At 44.1% G+C, this 23,113-nt stretch overlaps 1 protein-coding gene across 43 annotated transcripts in view; it reads left to right on the forward strand.

Annotated features, from left to right (window-relative positions):
• The window catches only part of GPHN (gephyrin), a 593,334-nt gene that overhangs the window by 128,743 nt on the left and 441,478 nt on the right, over positions 1 to 23,113 (forward strand). For all 43 annotated transcript variants that reach the window (XM_077257154.1, XM_077257160.1, XM_077257187.1 and 40 more), the window contains exon 2: positions 11,243 to 11,321. In XM_077257154.1, coding sequence (XP_077113269.1) covers positions 11,243 to 11,321 — 79 coding nt within the window. The remainder of the gene's footprint in view (positions 1 to 11,242; positions 11,322 to 23,113) is intronic.

Here is a 23,113-nt window from a genome sequence, read left to right on the forward strand (position 1 = left end):
TCTTCCAGAGATGCTGTAGTCCAACCACAGGTCCTTGCAGATAGTTAAGTACAAATGTCCAAAGGATGTGGAGTAATCCTGTGTCTACAATAATTCCAGAGTTTCGGGCAAGGGATGTTTTACCCGTCCCGGCCGGTGGCAGGTACCCCCTTGTCCCGTAAATAGTTCCTGGCGTTTACCTAATAGCACGCGCTTCAGAATCCACTTGCCGGCGAGGTGCAGTGAATCTGCAGGACCTCGCGTGACGTCACTAACACGTGATACCTCACGTGTTCGGCTTGAAAAAACTTTACAGAGCGCACCTTGGACCACACTTCATCCAACGCGTTTCGGGGTCATCAGACTCCTTCATCAGGGATGGAAGATTATAGGATTTACCCTTGGGAAGGTAATGACATGTATTTCATTCTTAGGCTAAACTTTTAAGGCAGCTTTTTGTATGGTTGTAGTCAGATAAACCTCTAGCGCAAACACACATACATATTATATAGACAGGTGTGTGCCTTTCCAAATCAAGTCCTATCAGTTTAAATAAACACAGCTGGCCGCCAAAGAAGGAGTAGAAACATCTCAAGGAGGAACACAAGGAAATGGACTTAAATATGAGTGCCTGAACAAAGGGTCCGAATACTTATGACCATGTGATATATCAGGTTTTTTTTTTAAATTAAATTTGCAAAAATTTCTACATTTCTGTATTTTTCAGTCAAGATGGGGTGCGGAGTATTCATCAATGTTAAAAAAAGGAACTTTTGTGAATGTATCAAACGGCAGCAATGAAACAGAGTGAAACTTTATAGGGGTCTGAATACTTTCCGTATATATATATATATATATATATATATATATATATATATATATATATATATATATATATATACACCGTATTTTTCGGACTATAAGACGCACCTTTTTTTCCTCCAAATTTGGGAGGAAAGTGTGGGTGCGTCTTATAGTACGGATGTAGCATGTGGGGAGGGGGGCAGCAGCGAGTTGGATCGCACTGTTATCCCACTTCAGGATGTCCCCGCTGCCTGGAATCAGCTGCTGGGGAAAGCACATGGCCCCGCTGATTAAGTGCAGTGAATATTTATTAGCTGCTCCCCGCCCACCGATCAGCTGAGCGGTGAGGCGGGAGCAGCAAATGAATGCTGCACTTAAGCAGCGACACACAGTTTCCCTAGCACTGATTCCGGGGAGAATCCGTGTGTCCGGGGGAGGAGGCAGCAGCAGCAGGGGCCAGGAGATCGCTGCATACCTGCCTGTGCTGGACGCTGAGCTGTCTGGTGCACAGGGAGGACATGTGTGATGTCAGAAGTGGGCGGGCTGGAGCATCACATGGCAGCTCAGAGCCCTCCCTCTTCTGACATCATCACAGGTCCTTCAGACTCCCACCTAGAATCTGCAGCTTCCTCTTATGTCCTGCGCTGTGGAAAGGCAACAACAACAGGGAGGGCTCTGTGGTGTGCAGTCATGAGATGCTCCAGCTTTTACCTCACCACAGTGTGGCTGGCTGCCACAATTAAGAGGTCAGTCTTTACAAAACACAATAAAGCACTCTGCCACTCCTTTGGTGAACTATAACTCCCAGCATGTCATAGGATCTGCAGGACATGCTGGGAGTTATAGTTCTCCCATGGGATTTTAAAGCAGCACTCCAGTGTTATTTTGCAGTGCTGGAGTGGTGCTTTCACTATAAGCCCTGTGCCCCCATTCTTAGGGCTCATTTCCACATGCGAGGCACATGTCCGTATCTCGCATGTGGAAACCAAGCTGTGGAGCCGGCACTCCAGAGCAGAGCGTGCGGCCGCATAGGAACACATGGAGCTGCACAGCTCTGCTCCAAAGTGCCGGCGCCAGAACTTGGTTTCCACATGCGAGATACGGACGTGTGCCTCGCATGTGGAAATGAGCCCTTATACTCACCCTCCAGCGTCTTCATATCGTACTTCACAGACACCACACTGGTCCCGCAGCTTCCAACATAATAACATACTATTATATATAATAACACCACATATAATAGTATGTTATTTATGTTATTAAATATTTTACCACATTTTTTTTGCTTCAAATATTTTTTTCCCTATTTTCCACCTCTTAAACCTGGGTGCGCCTTATAGTCCGGTGCGTCTTATAGTCCGAAAAATACAGTATATATATATATATATATATACACACACACATATATAGGCTTCACAAACCGTTGTTTTTTTGCACACATTGCAAATGAAACATCCTTACAGTGTGCTGCCTAGTGTTTTGTGCTTACATTATTAGGTTAATAGGAGCTAGCCTGCAGGTTACAGTCCATCTGCTTTTTGTTTTAGGTTGTGCTGCCTCATCTCTTGTGTTATATATATATATATATATATATATATATATATATATATATATATATATATACATATATACATACATACAGCTCTGCCATAAATTAAGATACTACTGCAAAATTTTCAGTTTGTCTGATATTTCTCTTTATAGTTCTATTTTTGAGTAAAATGTAAATTGTTCTTTTATGCTATAAACTACAGACAACATGTCTCCGAAGTTCCAAGCAATAAATGTTGTATTTATTTTCTGAAAATGAGAAATGGTCAGAATAACAAAAAAATGCAGTGCTTGCAGACCTGAAATAATGCAAAAAAAAGTTCATAATCCTATAGAAACAACAATACCAATGTTTTAACTCGGGAAGAGTTTTGAAATCAATATTTTGCGAAATAACCATGATTTTTAATCATTGGTCTCTTAATTTTTGCCAGAGCTATATATATATATATATATATATATATATATATATATATATATATATATATATATATATATATATATATATATATATATATATATATATATATACTGCTTAAAAAAAAAAAAAGGGAACACTAAAATCCCACATCCTAGTTATCGCTGAATTACATATTCCAGTTGCAAATCATTATTCATTACATAGTGGAATGTGTTGAGAAGAAAAAAACATAAAAATGATAAATGTAAATCAAAATTAATATCCCATGGAGGTCTGAATTTGGAATGATACTCAAAATCAAAGTAGAAAATCAAATTGCAGGCTGTTCCAACTCCATTTGGAAATGCATCAAGACAAGGAAATGATTCTCAGTAGTGTGTGTGTGGCCTCCATGTGCCTGTATAATCTCCCTACAACGCCTGGGCATGATCCTGATGAGGTGGCGGATGGTCTCTTGAGGGAACTCCTCCCAGACTTGGACTAAAGCATCTGCCAACTCCTGGACAGTCTGTGGTGCAACGTGACGTTGGTGGATAGTGCCAAACCGGTCATGCTGAAGGATGTTGCAGGCAGCAGATCGCTCTCCACGGTGTCTCCAGACTCTGTCACGTCTGTCACATGTGCTCAGTGTGAACCTGCTTTCATCTGTGAAGAGCACAGGGCGCCAGTGGCGAATTTGCCAATCCTGGTGTTCTGTGGCTAGTGCCAAGCTTCCTGCACGGTGTTGGGCTGTGAGCACTACCCCCATCTGTGGACATCGGGCACTCAGACCATCCTTATGGAGTGGGTTTCTAACCGTTTGTGCAGATACATGCACATTTGTGGCCTGCTGGAGGTCATTTTGCAGGGCTCTGGCAGTGCTCCTTCTGTTCATCGTTGCACAAAGGCTGAGGTAGCTGTCCTGCTGCTGGGTTGTTGCCCTCCTACAGCCCCCTCCACGTCTCCTGGTGTACTGGCCTGTCTCCTGGTGGCGCCTCCAGCCTCTGGACACTACTCTGACAGATACAGCAAACCTCCTTGCCACAGCTCGCATTGATGTGCCATCCTGGATGAGCTGCACCACCTGAACCACTTGTGTGGGTTGTAGAGTCTGTCTCATGCTACCACGAGTGTGAAAGCACAACCAACATTCAAAAGTGACCAAAACATCAGCCAGAAAGCATTGGTACTGAGATGTGGTCTGTGGTCCCCACCTGCAGAACCACTCCTTTATTGAGTGTCTTGATAATTGCCAATAATTTCCATCTGTTGTCTATTCCATTTGCACAACAGCATGTGAAATTGATTGTCAAACAGTGTTGCTTCCTAATTGGACAGTTTGATTTCACAGACGTTTGATTTATTTGGAGTTATATTCTGTTGTCTAAGTGTTCCCTTTACTTTTTTGAGCAGTGTATATTAGGGTCCATATTCATTGCAATATTTTTTAGTTTGGTCTGTGACATAAAATTCCTGCTTGTTAGAAGGAAATCCATCTACAGTAGGTCTGCTGATTTATTTGTTTTTTCCTCCTCCCGTTCATCTTTAAGTCGAGTTCTCATTTTCATTTAATTTGGCTTTGCTTCAATTATAAATCCTGCTGATTACATGCATTTTACCTCGTCTAATTATAGCACGGCAAAGCAATACTTGTTTAGGTGGCATTACAGGGTTTTTGTTTTTGCCCATATCTAGACGGCAGCGGAAATTTCCGTAAGTCAGCTTGATTAATTGCCAGGATAGCGTGGCACGGCTCAGGGTTTTATTTTTATATGTAGCTATAGTTAATCTAGGTTTAGGGATTTGGTTATGTGTCATAATTCAGCTATAACTGTATGCCGGGATCTTTTTCACATAATAGAAACTTTTAGTTCTTAAATAGAAGGGAACTGTAAATTATAATAATATTTTGCCTCCTGATTCTCCTGTTTTATGGCTTATTTAAAGGTCTGTCCCAAAATTACAGATTTTACCCTACCTATACTTGATAATCTCAGTACATTTTACTGTTTAGACCACCAGCCATCCAAAGAATGTACCTCTGGGGAGTTCGGCCTCTGCTCCATCCATTGCCTATGAGACTGCTGGAATACGCTGAGTACAGCAGCCGGCCATTTTCAGTAGTTAAATAGACAATCAGTGGAGCAGAGGCGCACACAATTGGCCTCTGCTTCATTCATTGTCTATGGGCCTGCCTGAGAAAGTGAAGTGAAGCAGTTAGCAATTTCCATCAATCCCATAGACAATCAGTGGAGCGGAGGTTCACATATGCAGCCTCTGCACCATCTGTTGTATGAGAAAACCGAGTGCAGCAGGCAGCCATTTCTAGCAGTCCCATAGACACTCAATGGAACAGCAAATGAGCATGTGCACCACTGCTTTTTGGAGATCACTGGGATAGGGCATAACTTGTTCTTTTGGAAATAGCCCTTTATATTGGTGCTTTAGTCATTTTTGTCTAACCTTACACCATCTATGGCTTACATTGCGCTAATTTTTGGTTCATGTTGGCGCAAATTAAACCACATCCCTTTCTAGTAAAGCCATACCAGTTTTACCAAACCACACCATCAGCCAGATGCATTACAAAAAAGCTTAAAAAATTAAATCTAAAACTAGATGGTACAATTTGTGCCAAAATTTGTCGTATTTGCTGCCAAAGTCAAGATTCACTCAAAGAAAAAAAATCTTCCTTGTTGGCTTTATTAGAACAATCTATGCAGTGCCTCGTTTTTGTCATTCAAGAGCCCTGTTCTTGGGATTTCTGGTGGTCTCAGGCATAGCGAATAACTTGCTAATTTAGTGTTTTATTCACTCTTGTGATAAATTTGAACCGCCCTTTAGGTAGCAGGCTTTGTGCCAGAATTATGATGTTTGTTGGCTCATCTTAATACTACACACTTTCCCTTTAAAGCCATACCATTTTGCCCAAGTCACATCTCTTGCCATTTACATCACAAATATACAAAAGGGTCTAAAACATTTAAAAAATGTGGAACAGTACAGGTGACAATATGTTAAAAAATGTGCCCAAATTTGCCAAATTTACTGTCAAGGGCCCACTCACTATGGTGAATCTGCCTTAGTCCTGGTTTCACACATCCGTCTTCCAAGGTCCTAGCACTAACTTGCCATCGGTCTCCTGATCCAAAATCAACAGCCTCCTAGGTATATGAGACTTCTGGATTCAGTAAAGGACCTCGGGCCAGTCTGTACATCACGGTCCATGCATGGATGTGTGAAACCAGGCCTTCATGCCTTTATTTGGTGAAGCCAAGGGGTAAGCCTTTTAAGGACGAGTTTACCTAGAATCACATGGGTGGTCTCCAGCATCATCTATTGGAATAGAGTACACATTAGATATCAATCCACAATAATGTGCACCAGGGACAAGGTAGCTGGCACAGTAAATTCAAGTTTGTGTTGTTCATGAGCACCATGAATTACACATGGTCCAAAGAGAGTTTCCATGATTTATGCAGGTGAAACATTGCTGGTTTTGGTTGTACCGAATGACACATGGTGAATGAGTTGCTGCAGCACACGCCACCTAATTGATCTACAGACCAGGCTCAATGATTGGCTCCTTGAGTGACCAGATCTACCAAGAAGACCACAGTGATGGGAAGAACATCACAGGAGCACGTCATGATTAGCATCATATACTTCTCCCCCTACAAAGCATATGAACAGGAGTTGGAGGTATGAATTCCTGGTCTTCTATCCGTCCTAAAGAAAAATAATTTCAAAGTAGTTGTGTCTCTTCTGCGAAAGCTTTAGTAGTCTCTATAGTACAGATGCACAGTAATTATCTGAAGGGCAGAAAAAAACTGGTTATGTTGGGGAAGGAGATGGCTTGTACCTCGATTTTGATTAGATGTTCTGTCTTCTTGAGTATACGAAACATCTTCCAGAATTGAAACGTACCAGTCCCAAGTGTGCCGGAATAGCAGAATTCTCCTGCATTTAGTGTCAGAGTAGAAAATATATTGCAGCATGAGAAAATTCTGTATGCCAGCTTGGAAGCTTGTTTCCCCTCAGAAATTAAGACCTTAACCTTTCTGGAAAGGAAAAAAAATCAATACCATCAAGTAGACATTTGGATGCCAAGAACAAGAGAAAACCCAGTTGCGAAAGGTTGTTTTGGATATGTGTCTGGAGCTCAAGACCACACTCATACCCTCCCCCTAGAGGTAGATTTGTTCTTAAGGACATTTCCACTGATGGGTTAAATGTAATAAAGTCCCCGCTGTTTGTGTCGGAGCAGAGACTAATGAATCGTCTTCTCCATTCTTTTACAATAATACCTTGAACCAGTGGGGAAATTTAGTTGTTTACGTGACTCTTGATGCCACCAGAAGCATTTTATACTTTAATATCCAAGCTGTGATTTGCCACGAATGTATATCCTAGTCTTGTAGCATATCCTCTCTGCGGGGCTGCCGGAAAAGGCCGAGTGCACCACTCGGCAGCCCATAGACCAGTGATGGGCAACCTTTTGAGCTCGGTGTGTCAAAATTCGCCAAAAAACCGAGCATAACTTGGGTGGTGTGTCACCTTGATAAAAAAACATAATTTTGCGACATGTATAGTTTAAATAACAAATATGTATAATTAGAATTAACTTACCTGCTTAGTGACTTCTTTGTTCATCTGTCAGTTGGTTTCTTTTGTTGGTCTTGCTATTATTTAACTTGTGTGGGGTGCTGTGAACTAAGATAAGTGAGGGGGAGGGGGAATTCTTCCAGTGATGGCGAACCTGTGGCACTCCAGCTGTTGCAAAACTACAATTCCCATCATGTCTTTACAGCCAAAGCCTTTGCTTTGAATGGCCAGCCATGATGGGAATTGTAGTTTTGCAACAGCTGGACTGCCACAGGTTCGCCATCACTGATGCCTCCCTCTCACTTATCTCAGTAATGGCCAATGACACCCCACAGTTCACTGGATGATGGTTGCTGTAGTAGTCACAGGGCCTGAGTCCAGACAGCAATCACAGGGCCTGAGTCCAGACAGCAATCACAGGGCCTGAGTCCAGACAGCAATCACAGGGCCTGAGTCCAGACAGCTATCACAGGGCCTGAGTCCAGACAGCTATCACAGGGCCTGAGTCCAGACAGCTATCACAGGGCCTGAGTCCAGACAGCAATCACAGGGCCTGAGTCCAGACAGCTATCACAGGGCCTGAGTCCAGACAGCTATCTCCTCAGGCCTCAGAAGTGCAGCCTGGGACTTCTGGTCGGTGCAGCCTGGGACTTCTGGTCGGCGCAGCAGGGAGCAGCGCAATGTCGCCCAAACAACACAGATCCGACGCAGAGGCCTGGGACTTCCGGGAGCTGCGCCTGGCCTACCGGAAGTCCCAGGCCTAGACGCTCTGCACCGGAGCTCTGTTGTTTGGACCCACAGACCCTCCTGCATGGCATCCGATCCGATAAAAAATCGGATCGGATGCCATTGTTTAGTATTCCGATACCGCAAGTATCGGGTATCGGCCGATATTTGCTGTATCGGAATTCCGATACCGAGATCCGATACTTTTGTGGTATCGGGTATCGGTATCGAAACAACATTAATGTGTGTAAAATAAAGAATTAAAATAAAAAATATTGCTATACTCACCTCTCCGACGCAGCCTGGACGTCCGCGAGGGAACCGGCAGCGTTGTTTGCTTAAAAATCGCGGTTTTCCTTCCTTACTTGAAGTCCCGGCTTGTGATTGGTTGCGTGCCGCCCATGTGACCGAGACGCGACCAATCACAGCAAGCCGTGACGTAATTTTAGGTCCTTCAGGATTTTAAAATTACGTTCCGGCGTTGTGATTGGTTGCGTGCGGTCACATGGGCGACGCAACCAATCACAACGCCGGAACGTAATTTTAAAATCCTGAAGGACCTAAAATTACGTCACGGCTTGCTGTGATTGGTCGCGTCTCGGTCACATGGGCGGCACGCAACCAATCACAAGCCGGGACTTCAAGGAAGGAAGGAAAACCGCGATTTTTAAGCAAACAACGCTGCCGGTTCCCTCGCGGACGTCCAGGCTGCGTCGGAGAGGTGAGTATAGCGATATTTTTTATTTTAATTCTTTATTTTACATATTAATATGGTTCCCAGGGCCTGAAGGAGAGTTTCCTCTCCTTCAGACCCTGGGAAAGAAGCAATTTCTATGGGGCCGCGGCCGGCGTGTCACTGAAAATGACTACGCGTGTCAGCACTGACACGCGTGTCATAGGTTCGCCATCACTGCCATAGACCATGAATGGAGCAGTGGTCCGACAAGCCACTTTGACGGGGCAATCTATTGAGGATAAAAGTAACCCATCCTGCCGATCAGTACGGGTCCCAGTTGTCGGACCCTCACCTATCAGTAAGTTATCATCCATATTCTGAATAACGAGATAACTTGTTTTCACTGGAGAACCCCTTTAATCTATGTTTCATCTTTCCTGGGATACATGGTGATCAACTGTAGTTTGCAGGGAAACATACCAAAAAAGGTTCAAATCTTTTTTTCTTTTTTTTTTTGCAGCCACATCTTGGCAAAAATATAGCTTTAAATGGGTTTCTACGAGGTTTTCAAAAAAGCAGTCAGAGAGAAGGAATCGTAAAATAAATGATAAATAAAGAGTTGTAAAATATGTCAATAAAGGTGTTTTAAGTATCCCTCCGAATCGCCACCGCTCTGGTGGTTTCGTCCAGGACTGGAAGTGATTACTTCCTGACCATATATGCACCTGAGGCGACTGATGAGCTGAAAGGTCAGACGTCATGACATCCCAAACTCAGTGTCCTCAGTGGTCTAGTGATATGATTTAGGGATATGCTGCAGAATGGGGCTCCGTATAGAGGCCTGAAAGGAGTAATGTACAGCAGGATGAGGCTTTATATAGAGGCCTGAAAGGAGTGATGTACGGCAGGATGGAGCGATATATAGATGTCTGAGAAGAGTGATGTACTGCAGGATGGGGCTCTGTATAGAGGCCTGAGACAAGTGATGTACTGCAGGATGAGGCTCTGTATAGAGACCATGAGAGGAGTGATGTAATGCAGGATGGGGTTCTGTATAGAGGTCTGGGAGTAGTGATGTACAGCAGGATGGGGCTCTGTATAGAGGCCTGAGTAAGTGATGTATGGCAGGCTGGGGCCCTATAAAGAGGCCTGAAAGAGATGATGTACTGCAGGATGGGGCTCTATAGAGGCCATGAGAGGAGTGATGTAATGCAGGATGGGGCTCTGTATAGAGGTCTGAGGAGTAGTGATGTACAGCAGGATGGGGCTCTGTATAGAGGCCTGAGTAAGTGATGTATGGCATGATGGGGCCCTATATAGAGGCCTGAGAGAGGTGATGTACTGCAGGATGGGACTCTGTATAGAGGCCTGAGAGGAGTGATGTAATTCAGGATGGGGATGTATATAGGGGCTTAGATTAGTTGAGCTATGTTTGTTGTTTGCTGTTGATAGATCAATTATGTGAAACTGCAAATGCTAATCTATGATGCCTATGACAGATGATTATCTTCTTCCATATTTATCAACAGGACAGCATTTTCAATTTCGCGAAATTGATCTGTCAGTCACAAGCAACAAACTCAGCTCTTACTGCCATTGTGGAATGGTGCATGAAAGTTGAGCTCTGCAAGAACGAGCTAATGATGCAAAACCACACAGGAAGCTATACTGATATAGACTGCAGAAGATACAAGCAGTGAGGCAGGGTCCTATACAGGAGCAGAGAGTGCACAGGGGCACTTGCTTGATAACAGCGCAGAGTGGTGGACATAGTCAGGATCTCATATGAGAGGGAGGGGTCTGCAGCATTGAAGAGCAAGTTCTGCTGGGAAATTTAGTTTTAGCAAATAACAATACAACTAACTATTTTCCTGTGAGAAGAAACCTTATGTTGGGCTTAATCTGTATATTAAAAATATGCATTTACTGTGCCAAATGAAAGATAAAGCAAATCTGGGAGTAACCCCTTAAACTAGGACATCTCCTAAGACATTTGTCAGAAAAGTTTCCTGACGATGAGCTTCACTCCTGGGATCAGCGATCAACTATACTATGCCAACAGCAAGTGTTGAGGTCTTCTACTGTGCCCCCGCAGGAGAAAATAAGCATTACATACTTTACACTGAAACAACTTGCATGCCTTGTCCTCACAAGAACTTGCTTCATTTTTCGGAGAATGAGACGCTATTGTAAACATGCTCTGCCTGCTTTCATTGAATGGAAACATCAGTGAATGTGACCAACACTTCTATGAAATGTGACGGTGGTAGATAAAAGAACTGCTGATTTTGTGCCATGTAGTTTTTTGTGTTCGAATCTAGCATTGCTGCATTTTACATTGAATGTTTTACAGAAGTCAGCAGCACCTTCGCTGACAGCGCTTTCACCAAACGTAATTACATTCTAATTTTTTGGTCAATTTTTTTTCTTCATTTTAACTAATGTCCTGAAATATAATCTACAAGTAAGTGTATTGATTACTTCTTCTACTTTATTGGCAGTGAGTGACAGTTGCTTCAGGAACCTTGCAGAAGATCGCAGCGGCATAAACCTTAAGGATTTAGTCCAAGATCCTTCCTTGTAAGTACCACGTGTGGCAGCTCGTCTGTCACCTTTTCCACTATTGAATTTTATTTTCTTGATATTGCTTAACTGACCCATGAAAGACCCTGTGAGGATTTGTAAGAATTTATCATTTGACAGATATGTTATAGCCCATCATGATGTCACTGTGTCACACACTGTGTAGGAAAGACAAAGTGCAACACATAGGGATGAGGGGAAAGGGAACCCAACACTAGGGAAGGGGGGAGTGGAGACCCCTAGGCAGATCTATAGTCACCCTGTCTGCCCTAAATGTCCCTATATAGGTTCTGCAATTATCGCCGAGCAGGAACCTAATCCCTGCCTGAGCATGGCGATAAAACCTACTTGGGGAATGATGGGGTGTGTGCTACTCGATCCCCACTACCACTAAAGACTCCTGGGATAGACGAACAAGGGGAACACTTATCTTGAGTAGACTCAGAGATGTAACACCGACGTGTTCCAGCAACACCAAATAGGAAGATATCCGACTGCTATAGCTCCAAGCCTCAACAGGGGGAAATGTAAATACCATTAGAAGGCTGGGAGTCTATAAACACCCAGGTCCAGGTGTGTCAATTAGAGTTGGAGGGAGGTTGCCACTGGGTCGAAGAGTGAGAAGGGTTAAAAGGCGTCTACAAGGCCAATTGCAGAGAATTTCTGCAGCTAGGTGCAGTGCGACTGTCTGCAGCCTCTGACACACCCGTGACACACAGGTCACGATGGAGAAGGGGCCGTCAGATTTCTAAAAAATTGGTAAACTTCAGGGATCACGTGATTACGTCTCCAGTCAGTCGATTAGGACATCTTTTCTAATAGAAAAAAAATAGTAAGTGTATGATAAAGGCACTGGTCATGTAATTTGTGCCTCTGTACAACAACTTTAAACCTCTACTACCCAGAGTAAAAGACAGTAGATATGCAGGGGATGAAGAGCTTCATGAGTAGACTATTAGTAGAAGATGGAGGGCATATGTAAAAACTAATTTCAGTCATTACCCTTCGTTAAGGTTGAAAACAGACACTGGCCCATAAAGTCCAACCTATAATTTTGATGTGTTGGTCAAAGAATGGTCACAAACCCCAATAGTAAGGGGTAAAAATGATTTAAGGTTTCAGAAGGAATCAGTGGATCTTCAAAACTCTATTTCTTGTAACTTTTAATATTATGCTAAACTTATTGAATGAATCAACAACATGATGTGGACGATGGGTCTATAGTATCACTACGCGTTCAGTTAAGAATCCATAGTTTTGCTGCCCTTACATTAAAGAATCCTTGTCTGCGATGATGGTGTAGCCTTCTTTCCTCTAGATGTGGATGTTGCCCCTAGTAATGAACTTAGGCCTGTCATTAGAAAGGTCTTTACGCTGTATTGTAAGAAGATGAAGCCAGTTTTTCCAAACTGAATAACCCCAAGTTTTGCGTCTGTATAAAAATGATATAGCTGAACTAGAACACTGGGACCCAATATTGTACTTTGTATTCTATGTGTGGCATTGGTCACTAAAGTTGAGTTTGCCATTGAATCTTAGGTCTTTTTTTTTTCCCAGTATTTTACCATTTAGTACTTAATTATACATTTTGTTTCCATGCCCCATGCGCGTTACCTTACATTTATAAACATTTATTTTCTGCCCAAGCCTTCAGCTACCCCAAATCCCTCTGTAATCTTCTATTATCCTCTTCCGTGTTGATTACCTTACAGAGCTGTATCATCTGCAAATATTTGTGATCAAATTGCAGCTAGCATTTTAAGCAGATTAGAAAAAAAAAACAACTTGTCCTGATTGGCTGTTATGTACAGCATTTTCTATTTGCACCAGTGTTAAGTCATTATCCCTTTCTGAAGCATCTAGTGGAAATTTTGCACATTTATCGGGGTAGAATGCCAACGTTTCCCTCGTCAAGGCAGTGTAACCTCAAGCCTAGGAATCTGATCAGAAAAAAACGTAGGTTAACCCCCTTTCTTGTCCATGAGATTTCAGCAAAATGTTGACCATTTTGCTAGCTTCGCACAAAATCGAAACTCAAAAATCAGTTCCGTGTAAATCTGACATATTTTTTTCAATTCAAAGCAATTTTGATTTACTTACAAACAATTTGGTGATATCCTGATGATCTCTGGGGACCCACTGAGATTGGGCTTCTAATGTGCCATGTTTGAATGGAGCGGCTAGCCTCTACAGGGTAGCAGAGACAGCCAAATGCTATACTTTCTGTAGTCACCAAGAAGACAATAAATAGAGCAGTGGTGAGCTTGCATGCTCCATTCAGACAGGGTACGTCATAGCCCTATTCTCTGGATTGGTAGCTGTGGGACCCCCAGCAAACAGTAAATTATCATCTAGCCTGAAGACTTAATTGCTAAAGTGGAAATAACCACTTAAGAGCTCTGGGCACATTGGAAAAACTGAAGTGCTTAAGGATTAAAAAAAAAAAAAAAATCCATCTGGAAATGATACAGAAGGCAGAGATGATACTATATAGCATATACTGGATAATACAAGGGTCTGACTTATCTGGAAGAGTTTCGCCTCTGAGTAGACTGCTTCAGGTGTTTCAGGTCCTTCAGCAATGTGTGTGTATGTGTATGTATGTATATATATATATATATATATATATATATATATATATATATATATATATATATATATATACACACTGCTCAAAAAAATAAAAGGAACACTAAACACTAAAATCCCACGTCCTAGATATCACTGAATGAAATATTCCAGTTGTAAATCTTTATTCATTACATAGTGGAATGTGTTCAGAACAATAAAACCTACAAATTATTAACGTAAATCACAACTAATATCCCACAGAGGTCTGGAGTTGGAATGATGCTCAAAATCAAAGTGGAAAATGAAGTTACAGGCTGATCCAACTTCAGTGGAAATGCCTCAAGACAAGGAAATTATGCTCAGTAATGTGTGTGGCCTCCACATGCCTGTATGACCTCCCTACTTCGCCTGGGCATGCTCCTGATGAGGCGGCGGATGGTCTCCTGAGGGATCTCCTCCCAGACCTGGACTAAAGCATCTGCCAACTCCTGGACAGTCTGTGGTGCAATGTGACGTTGGTGGATGGTGCGAGACATGATGTCCCAGATGTGTTCAATCGGATTCAGGTCTGGGGAATGGGCGGGCCAGTCCATAGCTTCAATGCCTTCATTTTTCAGGAACTGCGGACACACTCCAGCCACATGAGGTCTGGCATTGTCCTGCATTAGGAGGAACCCAGGGCCAACCGCACCAGCATATGGTCTCACACGGGGTCTGAGAATCTCATCTCGGTACCTAATGGCAGTCAGGCTACCTCTGGCGAGCACATGGAGGGCTGTGCGGCCCTCTAAAGAAATGCCACCCCACACCATTACTGACCCACTGCCAATCCGGTCATGCTGAAGGATATTGCAGGCAGCAGATCGCTCTCCACGACGTCTCCAGACTCTGTCACGTCTGTCACATGTGCTCAGTGTGAACCTGCTTTCATCTGTGAAGAGCACAGGGCGCCAGTGGCGAATTTACCAATCCTGGTGTTCTGTGGCAAATGCCAAGCATCCTGCACTGTGTTGGGCTGTGAGCACAACCCCCATCTGTGGACATCGGGCACTCAGACCATCCTCATGGAGTCAGTTTCTAACCGTTTGTGCAGACACATGCACATTTGTGGCCTGCTGGAGGTAATTTTGCAGGGCTCTGGCAGTGCTCCTTCTGGTCCTCCTTGCACAAAGGCTGAGGTAGCGGTCCTGCTGCTGGGTTGTTGCCCTCCTACGGCCCCCTCCATGTCTCCTGGTGTACTGGCCTGTCTCCTGGTGGCGCCTCCAGCCTCTGGACACTAGGCTGACAGACACAGCAAACCTTCTTGCCACAGCTCGCATTGATGTGCCATCCTGGATGAGCTGCACCACCTGAGACACTTGTGTGGGTTGTAGAGTCCGTCTCATGCTACCACGAGTGTGAAATCACAAGCAACATTCAAAAGTGACCAAAACATCAGTCGGAAAGCATTGGTACTGAGACGTGGTCTGTGGTCCCCACCTGTAGAACCACTCCTTTTATTGAGTGTGTCTTGATAATTGCCAAAAATTTCCATCTGTTGTCTATTCCATTTGCACAACAGCATGTGAAATTGATTGTCAAACAGTGTTGCTTCCTAAGTGGACAATTTGAATTCACAGAAGTTTGATTTACTTGGAGTTATATTCTGTTGTTTGTGTTCCCTTTTAGTTTTTTTTTTAGCAGTATATATATATATATATATATATATATATATATATATATATATATATGTATATATATATGTATATATATATGTGTATGTATATATATATATGTATATTGGGGGACACTCACTTGGCAACGAGATAAATGCACACAGGAACACTTTTTGCACGTAAAACAGTCTATCCGGTTTATTCAGGTATCATAAACCGCAACCACAAACAGTCCATTACATCACTTCATTTATGGCTTCATCTCAGACACTAAACATGCAGGACTTTTCACTTCGTCCAGTTATCATGGGTGACTGTACGCCGAACAGTTCATTTTATCCACTGGAGAAGGTGCCTTACGGGTATCGCCAACTTGCCCGTCAGACGCATACTAGTCGGTTCCAGACCCACCGAAGGACGGTAGCTTCCCCAACACAGTAGCCGTACCAGCTCTGCAGATCCATGGCGTCACCTCGTGCTCTTCTGGGATCCAATGCACACACAGGACCTCCCAACACAGAGGCCACTCGGGATCACGGCCTCACCTCGTGCTCTTTAAGGATTTAAGGATCCGGTCCCCACTCTGGACCTCCCAACACCTAGGCCTTTCCTCTCACAGGACCTTAGGGCCAAGAACCATTCGGGTCCATACACTCAGAACCATGTGACCCACACCCTGGTCACAATACATTCTTGTAACCACTTCCATAGGTGGGAGTTGTGTGTGGTTAGCCAGACCCGCCCAGCTCTCCAACTAACCCTGCAAGCCTCCCTTTAAAACTACACAAATACTTGTGGGACTACAGGTTCCAGAACAACATTATTTCAGGCTTACAGCGCAGAGTATCTTCCTCTGCGACACACATACCGGCCATTTACAATAATGCCGGACGTTGTCTCATCACCACAGTTATGCCTGCGACTGCCAAACATTCCATGGCTTCAATACGCCTCCGTGCTTATTCTGAGGAGACCTGTAACAGGGTTCACTGAATCACAATATATATATATATATATATATATATATATATATATATATATATATATATATATATATATATATATATTTATTTATATATATTTATTTATTATATGTAGTAGATATAATTTTATGCCAATCATTTGTATCCTATCTGGCATGGGATTATAAAGCCTCCTTCAGTGTGCAGCTGTATGAGAACACCTAGCTCAGAAGGGGGGGGTGTTTAGCCTCAAAAGGCCAGATCTCACGGATTGAGCCAGCCAGCTCAGTGCAGGACAAAGGCTTACTTGCAATATGTAGTCATGCTGGAGCTGCCAAAGAACATTCTAGAAACATAATTTCATAAGAAGTTGTGGAGAACTTATACGTCGTAGCCGTATATGGTGTACATTTTTGAGATCTCTGGAATGGACCGAAGGCCTCACAGGGTCTCAACCACGTTCGAATACCTCAGGGACGGGAAATGCGTAGAATGGCTAATAGGTGGCTGACAAGGGAGTCTGTGGGAGGGAGAGTCAACTTACCATTAGAATGATGGATGGATGTAGTTCATTGTCCCGCATGGAACAGCCCAGGGTGCGGCTTGAGGACAAAGCAAGAAAGATAAATCCAATGAGACCAAGTCGACTGAAGTGTGTAAAATCCATGTTTATTTGTTCATCTAAAAAGACCCATTCACACAATGAACGTAAGCCAGACAAGTATTTCATTAACCCTATGGCCAGCTCTGTTGAGCTTGGTTAACCCCAGGTGTTTCCCATAATTTTCATTGAATTTGCATCATTGTGATTGGATTGTTACCAACATGTGATTTTAAATATTTTGTATATATTTGTAACTCCAGCACAAGCACGCTAGCCATGGGTAAGGCTTTCATTAGCCAAAACAAGTAGGTCTAATTTCAGCACTGCTGGATGATATGCAAACTGTCTACAACTGTTTTTAGATGAACAAATAAATGTGGAATTTACTCACTTCAGTCAACTTGGTCCCACTGGATTTATCTTTCCTAGACTGGCTCATAGGAACCAGATAGCAAAGCTAAGTTTAGTTTCAACGCGTAGCAGGGATCCGGCCGGATCCAATGACGCCAAAGCCGGCTCCCTAGGACTGTCCATTAAAGAGTTATGACTCATCTTAGGTTTTGGAGTTTTTTGCTGCTAGAGGCAAGGAGAGGGGATTTGGGTTCAGCCGAGAGGGCAGTAGCAGAGTGACCCAAAGGGCATAAAGGCTAGTGTAAGGCCATGTGGTCTCTCTCTCTGTTATGCATTTGGGTCACGTCACATGCTATGAAGGACCTAGGAGTCAGCTGGCAGCCCATGCCTCCTGCAGCCCAGCACACACATGGTCAAACATCAATCTGGTAATTAACATGATCCATCTGCTTTTATCTTTGTCCTACCACAATTGTATTTGCATATCTGACCATTATATATGTATAACCATTGTGTGTATAGTGTATTGTCTAGTGTGCCCTTAAGGCTATTAAATATATAATTTAACCTTGGGTTGCTCTTTTATCTTGACCCACGAATCCACACGTCCGTTTCTCAGTTTAACTTTCCATGCTATCAGGGCCGTTAACCCCTTCCTGACGTGCCGTACTAGTACTGCTCTGCGGGAAGTGCGTTCCCGCAAGCAGCAGTACTAGTATGGTGCTGCGATCGTGCGGCCTCACGCTGTGTGCCGCGGTGATCATGGAGCGCCCCCACGTAAGGGCAATGGGGTACTCGGTACTGGGTCCTTCTGTTCGGGGGAAGTCACGGTGGCCACACCCGGTCCGTGGCCCTTTGAGGGGTGTCCAATTAAAGGTGTAGTTTGTATAATGTATGTTCGTGACGCCACCTGCGGTACTTGGTCAGGGTGACCGACGCTGCTTAGGGGTCCGCTGGGGTGATGGAATGGCAGCTAGATGGTATACCTTCCCACAGGTGAAGTATGTCCCCAGGGCTTCCCAGATGTGTAGGTGGTGATGGTGGACGATGTAAGGCGCAGTGAATAATGAGGACACAAAGGTTGCAGTCTCTTTACCTTTTTCTGAAGACTTCAGCATCCGCAGTCCAGAGTACCGTTCACAGGGCAGGCAGAATCCGGCCGGTCCGAAGGCAAAATCCAGAGTTCTCTTATCCAGGTGGAAATCACTAGCCTTCCTACTAGCGCCTGTGTGTTGTAGTACCTCCCGTTGAGCACCACGGAATAGTCCTCACAACCTTTGTAGATGTTCTAGATGTTATTTCTTCCTCTCTGTCCCCCAGATGGTATGGATAGGACAAACCCGTATGACTGATGGCCTAAGGCTTGTTTATAGGGACCCTAGAGACGCCCCGACCCCCACAATTTGCCACTGTGTCGTCTTAGGTATTTAGGTCGGGCAGCCAAATTGGAATTGACTGTCCTGCCGGTCTTTGAAGTAATGCGTAGAGTCAATTACTCCCTCGGTGTTCCGGCCACCAGCTACGCGCCTCAGAAGGAGGCAGCCTCTTACAGGACAGAACTCCTTCTGGTGTTGTCTCCTTGTGCTGTGACTTCGTTTCTCACTCCCTGCAACACAATTCCTTTCTTGTCCTTCCTTAGGATGCTGCCGCACGTGGGGCAGGCGCAGCTCCGTATCTTTCTGTCTCGTGCTAGGTCTCTGTCAGGATCCCACCCCCGACAAGGGCCCTCTGTCTGCAGTTTAGATGTTCCTCCTTTCCCCCTGTCTGCCTGACAGGTACTCTCTGGGTCAAACCCAGGCAGCTTCTGACTAACTTTCTATCCAGCCCACCAGTTTTACCCTAATGTGAGGAGTGTCCTAATAGATAGAAACAAGGCTCCCCCTGGTGGACTGAAGTGTGAAGTGTGGTGTCTGTTTTGTGATACCTGGAAAGATGAACTCCTTTAGTACCATCAGACATAATATCACTCCCCCTGGTGGAAGAGCGACATTACTGCAACGACCAGGACTCTGGGGCGCTGCAATCACATGCGGGTGTCAGCTGTATATGACAGCTGACACCCCGCAGTAATGCCCACGAGTGGTGCTAGTAATGATCGTGGGCATTTATCTCCTCTGATGCCGCTGTCAGTAGTGACAGCGGCATAGAGAACAATCGTGCAGGGAGGGGGCTCCCTGCTCTCGCCCACCGGAACAACGCGATGCGATCGCGTTGTTCCTGTGGTCTCCATGCAGACCCATGGCTCCAAGATGGCCACGGGGTCCTTCCGGGTCCTTCAGTGAGGTGACTTTTCTGCCCCTGCTAAGAACAGGACCTGAGAAGCCTCCTTCACTGCCTGTCAGATCGCTGATCTGATACAGTGTAGTGCAAAGTGTCAGATCAGCGATCTCACGCTATATTGTGATGTCTCACACTGGGACATTGTAAAGAAGTAAAAAAAAAATATTAGCAAGTGTTAAAATATATTTTTTTAAATTCCTAAATAAAAAAAAAAAAAATTTTTTAATATTTCCCCAATAAATATATTTATTTATGTAAATAAAAAAAAATAAACACACGTTTATAGTAGAATATAATATATATTAATATATTATATATAGAGTATAATAGTACACACGTTTGGTATCACCGCTTACGTAATGACCCGCTCTATAAAACTGTCCCACTAGTTAACCCCTTCAGTGAACACCATAAAAAATAAATAAAAAGCTAGGCAAAAACAATGCTTTATCATCATAACGGCAAATAAAAAGTGCAATAAAACGCAATCTAAAAGAAGGATGTAAATAAAAATGGTACCGCTGAAAACGTCATCTTGTCCTGCAAAAAACAAGCCCCAATACAGCATCATCAGCAGAAAAATAAAAGTTATAGCTCTCAGAATAAAGCAATCCAAAAATAATTATTTTTTCTATAAAAGTTTTTATTGTGTAAAAGCGTCAATGTAAAAAAAGATATAAATTAGGTATCGCTGTAATCGTACTGACCAGAAGAATAAAGCTGCCTTATTAATGTTACCACACGCGGAATGGTATTAAAAAACAAAACAAAAAGCAATTCCTGAATAGCTGGTTTTTGTTCATTCTGTCTCCCGAAAATCGTAATAGAAAGAGACCAAAAAATGTTATGTGCCTGAAAATGGTACCAATAAAACGTCAGCTCGTCCCGCAAAAAACAAGCGCTCACATGACTGTTGGTCTCTGAAATATGTGATTCAGACAGAACCCCCGGCGGAAGATTCCCTATAATGAGGCAGATGGAGTCACAGTGGACACCATATCGGTGGTGTTCTTCTTTTTAGGATTTCACAGTTTTGTGCACCGCTGAACAGAGGCCAATCAGAGTCCAGAGTAAATCTGCTGCCTCATTATAGTGAATGGATCCCTCAGGGGTTTCATCTGTCATGTCACTCAGAGATTGAGATGGAAACCCCAAAGTAAGTGGTCACTGTAGAGAGTCAAATAAATGTGATCCCAAACGTTATGTAAAATGTTCCCAATAAAAACTTCAACTCCATCCACAAAAAAAAGCAAGTCCCCACTTAGGTCTGTCATTTGTTAACAGAACTATAGGGGGCTTCCACTTTACTGGTAGGACAAAGGCTTTGGAAAAGCAAAATGGTCCCTCACCCGCAAAAGAAATTCCACAAATTCTCTGCTCCCAAATCCAAATGCCCCCTCAATTCTGAGCACCAGTGTGCCTAAACAACATGTAGTGCCCACATGTTTGGCATTTCTGTAGTGAAGAGAGCCCGCCTAATTTACAGGTGTGTGTCCCAAGAAGCATGAGCTGGGCATAATGTACTGCTCACTACAACTTACTGGTCACTGCAATGGCAGTTTGCAATTTTCACTCAGCGACTGCTGCCTGTTTCTGGAAAACACGCATGGAGTCAAAATTGTCACTACCTCTGTAGATAAATTCCCAAATGGTTATAATTTCAAAAATTGGGTCACTTGAGGGGGGTTTCCACTGTTTAGGCATATCAGGGGATCTCCAAACGTGACATGGCATCCGCTAATTATTCAAGTAAATTTTACATTCAAAAAGTCAAATGACGGGGGGCGTGGTTATGGAGTGAGAGAGGAAGGACGCATACTAGGAGAGCTCCTAGAATCCTGCAATTATCCTGCATATAAGACCCTTTTCTAAGTACACAATTTGCTGCTGCTGGGGCCCCTGGAGACCTGGAGGCTACTGGCCCCTGGAGAGGACCACAGCGGTGACTGGAGGGAGCCGGTGAGGAGGGAAACATAGCGGAGCGGTGAGCTCCACGTGTGGCGGCGGCCATTTTTCAGGATGACGCTCCATTGGCAGATAGCGCGGTGCTGTCTGTAGCTGTGGCTGGAACACCCCCCCCCCCCCCCCCCTGGTCCCCGGAAGGTACCTGGCGCCTGTGGGTGAGAGCTGCGGGACCCGGGCCCGACGGAGAGGAGGAGAGACCTGTATCGGCAGCGGCCATTACTGAAGCGCGCGCTCCTGCAGTAGGAGACGCGACGCGGCTCATTATCACCGCAGCGTGGCTGGGAGGTGAGCGTTTACTCTGCACATACTATGGGGAAACGTGGTGAGTGCTCTGAAAAATTGAGCCCCACGCTCCCCTATCAACTATAACTCAGCCGGCTGCACTTCTGACTGGAGATTTATTGGGCCTCCTCTCTGCTGCCGCTGCTGCTGAGAAGTTTCCCTGTAACAGGGATTACCACCATAATTCCAGCCTGCACCTCCTGATTATATATAAGTGCACCTCCTGATTATAGAGGTGCCCAACCATGCTATACATCATATACAACAGCCTTGGTGTGGCCGTATGACACTTTTACAGACCTGACATAAATTACCTTGCTGTGCCACATAATTACTAGTCATGCACCGTCCAAAGAATACGGCTGCAGCTGACAGGCTAAAAGAATTCGCTAGGAGTGACACCCCAGATGGTGCAAGATCTCTTAGAAATAATTCCTCACAGGCTCAGCGGGGGAAAAATCGTCTTTCTGATAGTATCGACGAGAGCGAGCAAGATGATTTGACTCTTAAGCAAGCATCTGAACAATTAATGCAAGCTATATCTTTATCCAGAACGTCCCTTTCTGAAAAAATAGAGGATGTACACACTGAGGTGGGGCGTCTGAGGCAAGACATGCAGACTATGAAGGGACTTATAACGGAAGTGGAGACAAGGGTGTCTCAGGTGGAGGACACTATTAAACCTATGGAGGCAAAATTGGCGAAAGTTGCTGGTTCTATAAACGCCTGGAAACAAAAGGCTGACGATTTGGAGAATAGACTGCGCCGAAACAATATTCGCATCATTGGTCTGCCGGAGCGCTCAGAAGGCCAGCAGCCTGAAAAATTCCTGGAGGATTGGCTCAGATCCTCTTTGGGAGACACATTTTCTCCAATGTTCTCGGTGGAGAGAGCCCATAGAGTCCCTACAATATCTCTCCCTCCTGGAGCCCCACCCAGACCTTTCCTGGCACGCATCCTTAATTGTAAAGACAGAGATGCTATCCTACGACTGGCACGACAAAAGAGTCCCATCAAGTTCAACAATTCTACAATTTCGATTTTCCCAGACTTCACTGAGCTTTAGAAACAGCGGGCAAGATTCATGGACGTTAAGAAGCAACTCAGAGACAAGAATAT

This window comes from Ranitomeya variabilis, chromosome 1, assembly GCF_051348905.1.
Source record: "Ranitomeya variabilis isolate aRanVar5 chromosome 1, aRanVar5.hap1, whole genome shotgun sequence".
Taxonomy (NCBI): domain Eukaryota; kingdom Metazoa; phylum Chordata; class Amphibia; order Anura; family Dendrobatidae; genus Ranitomeya; species Ranitomeya variabilis.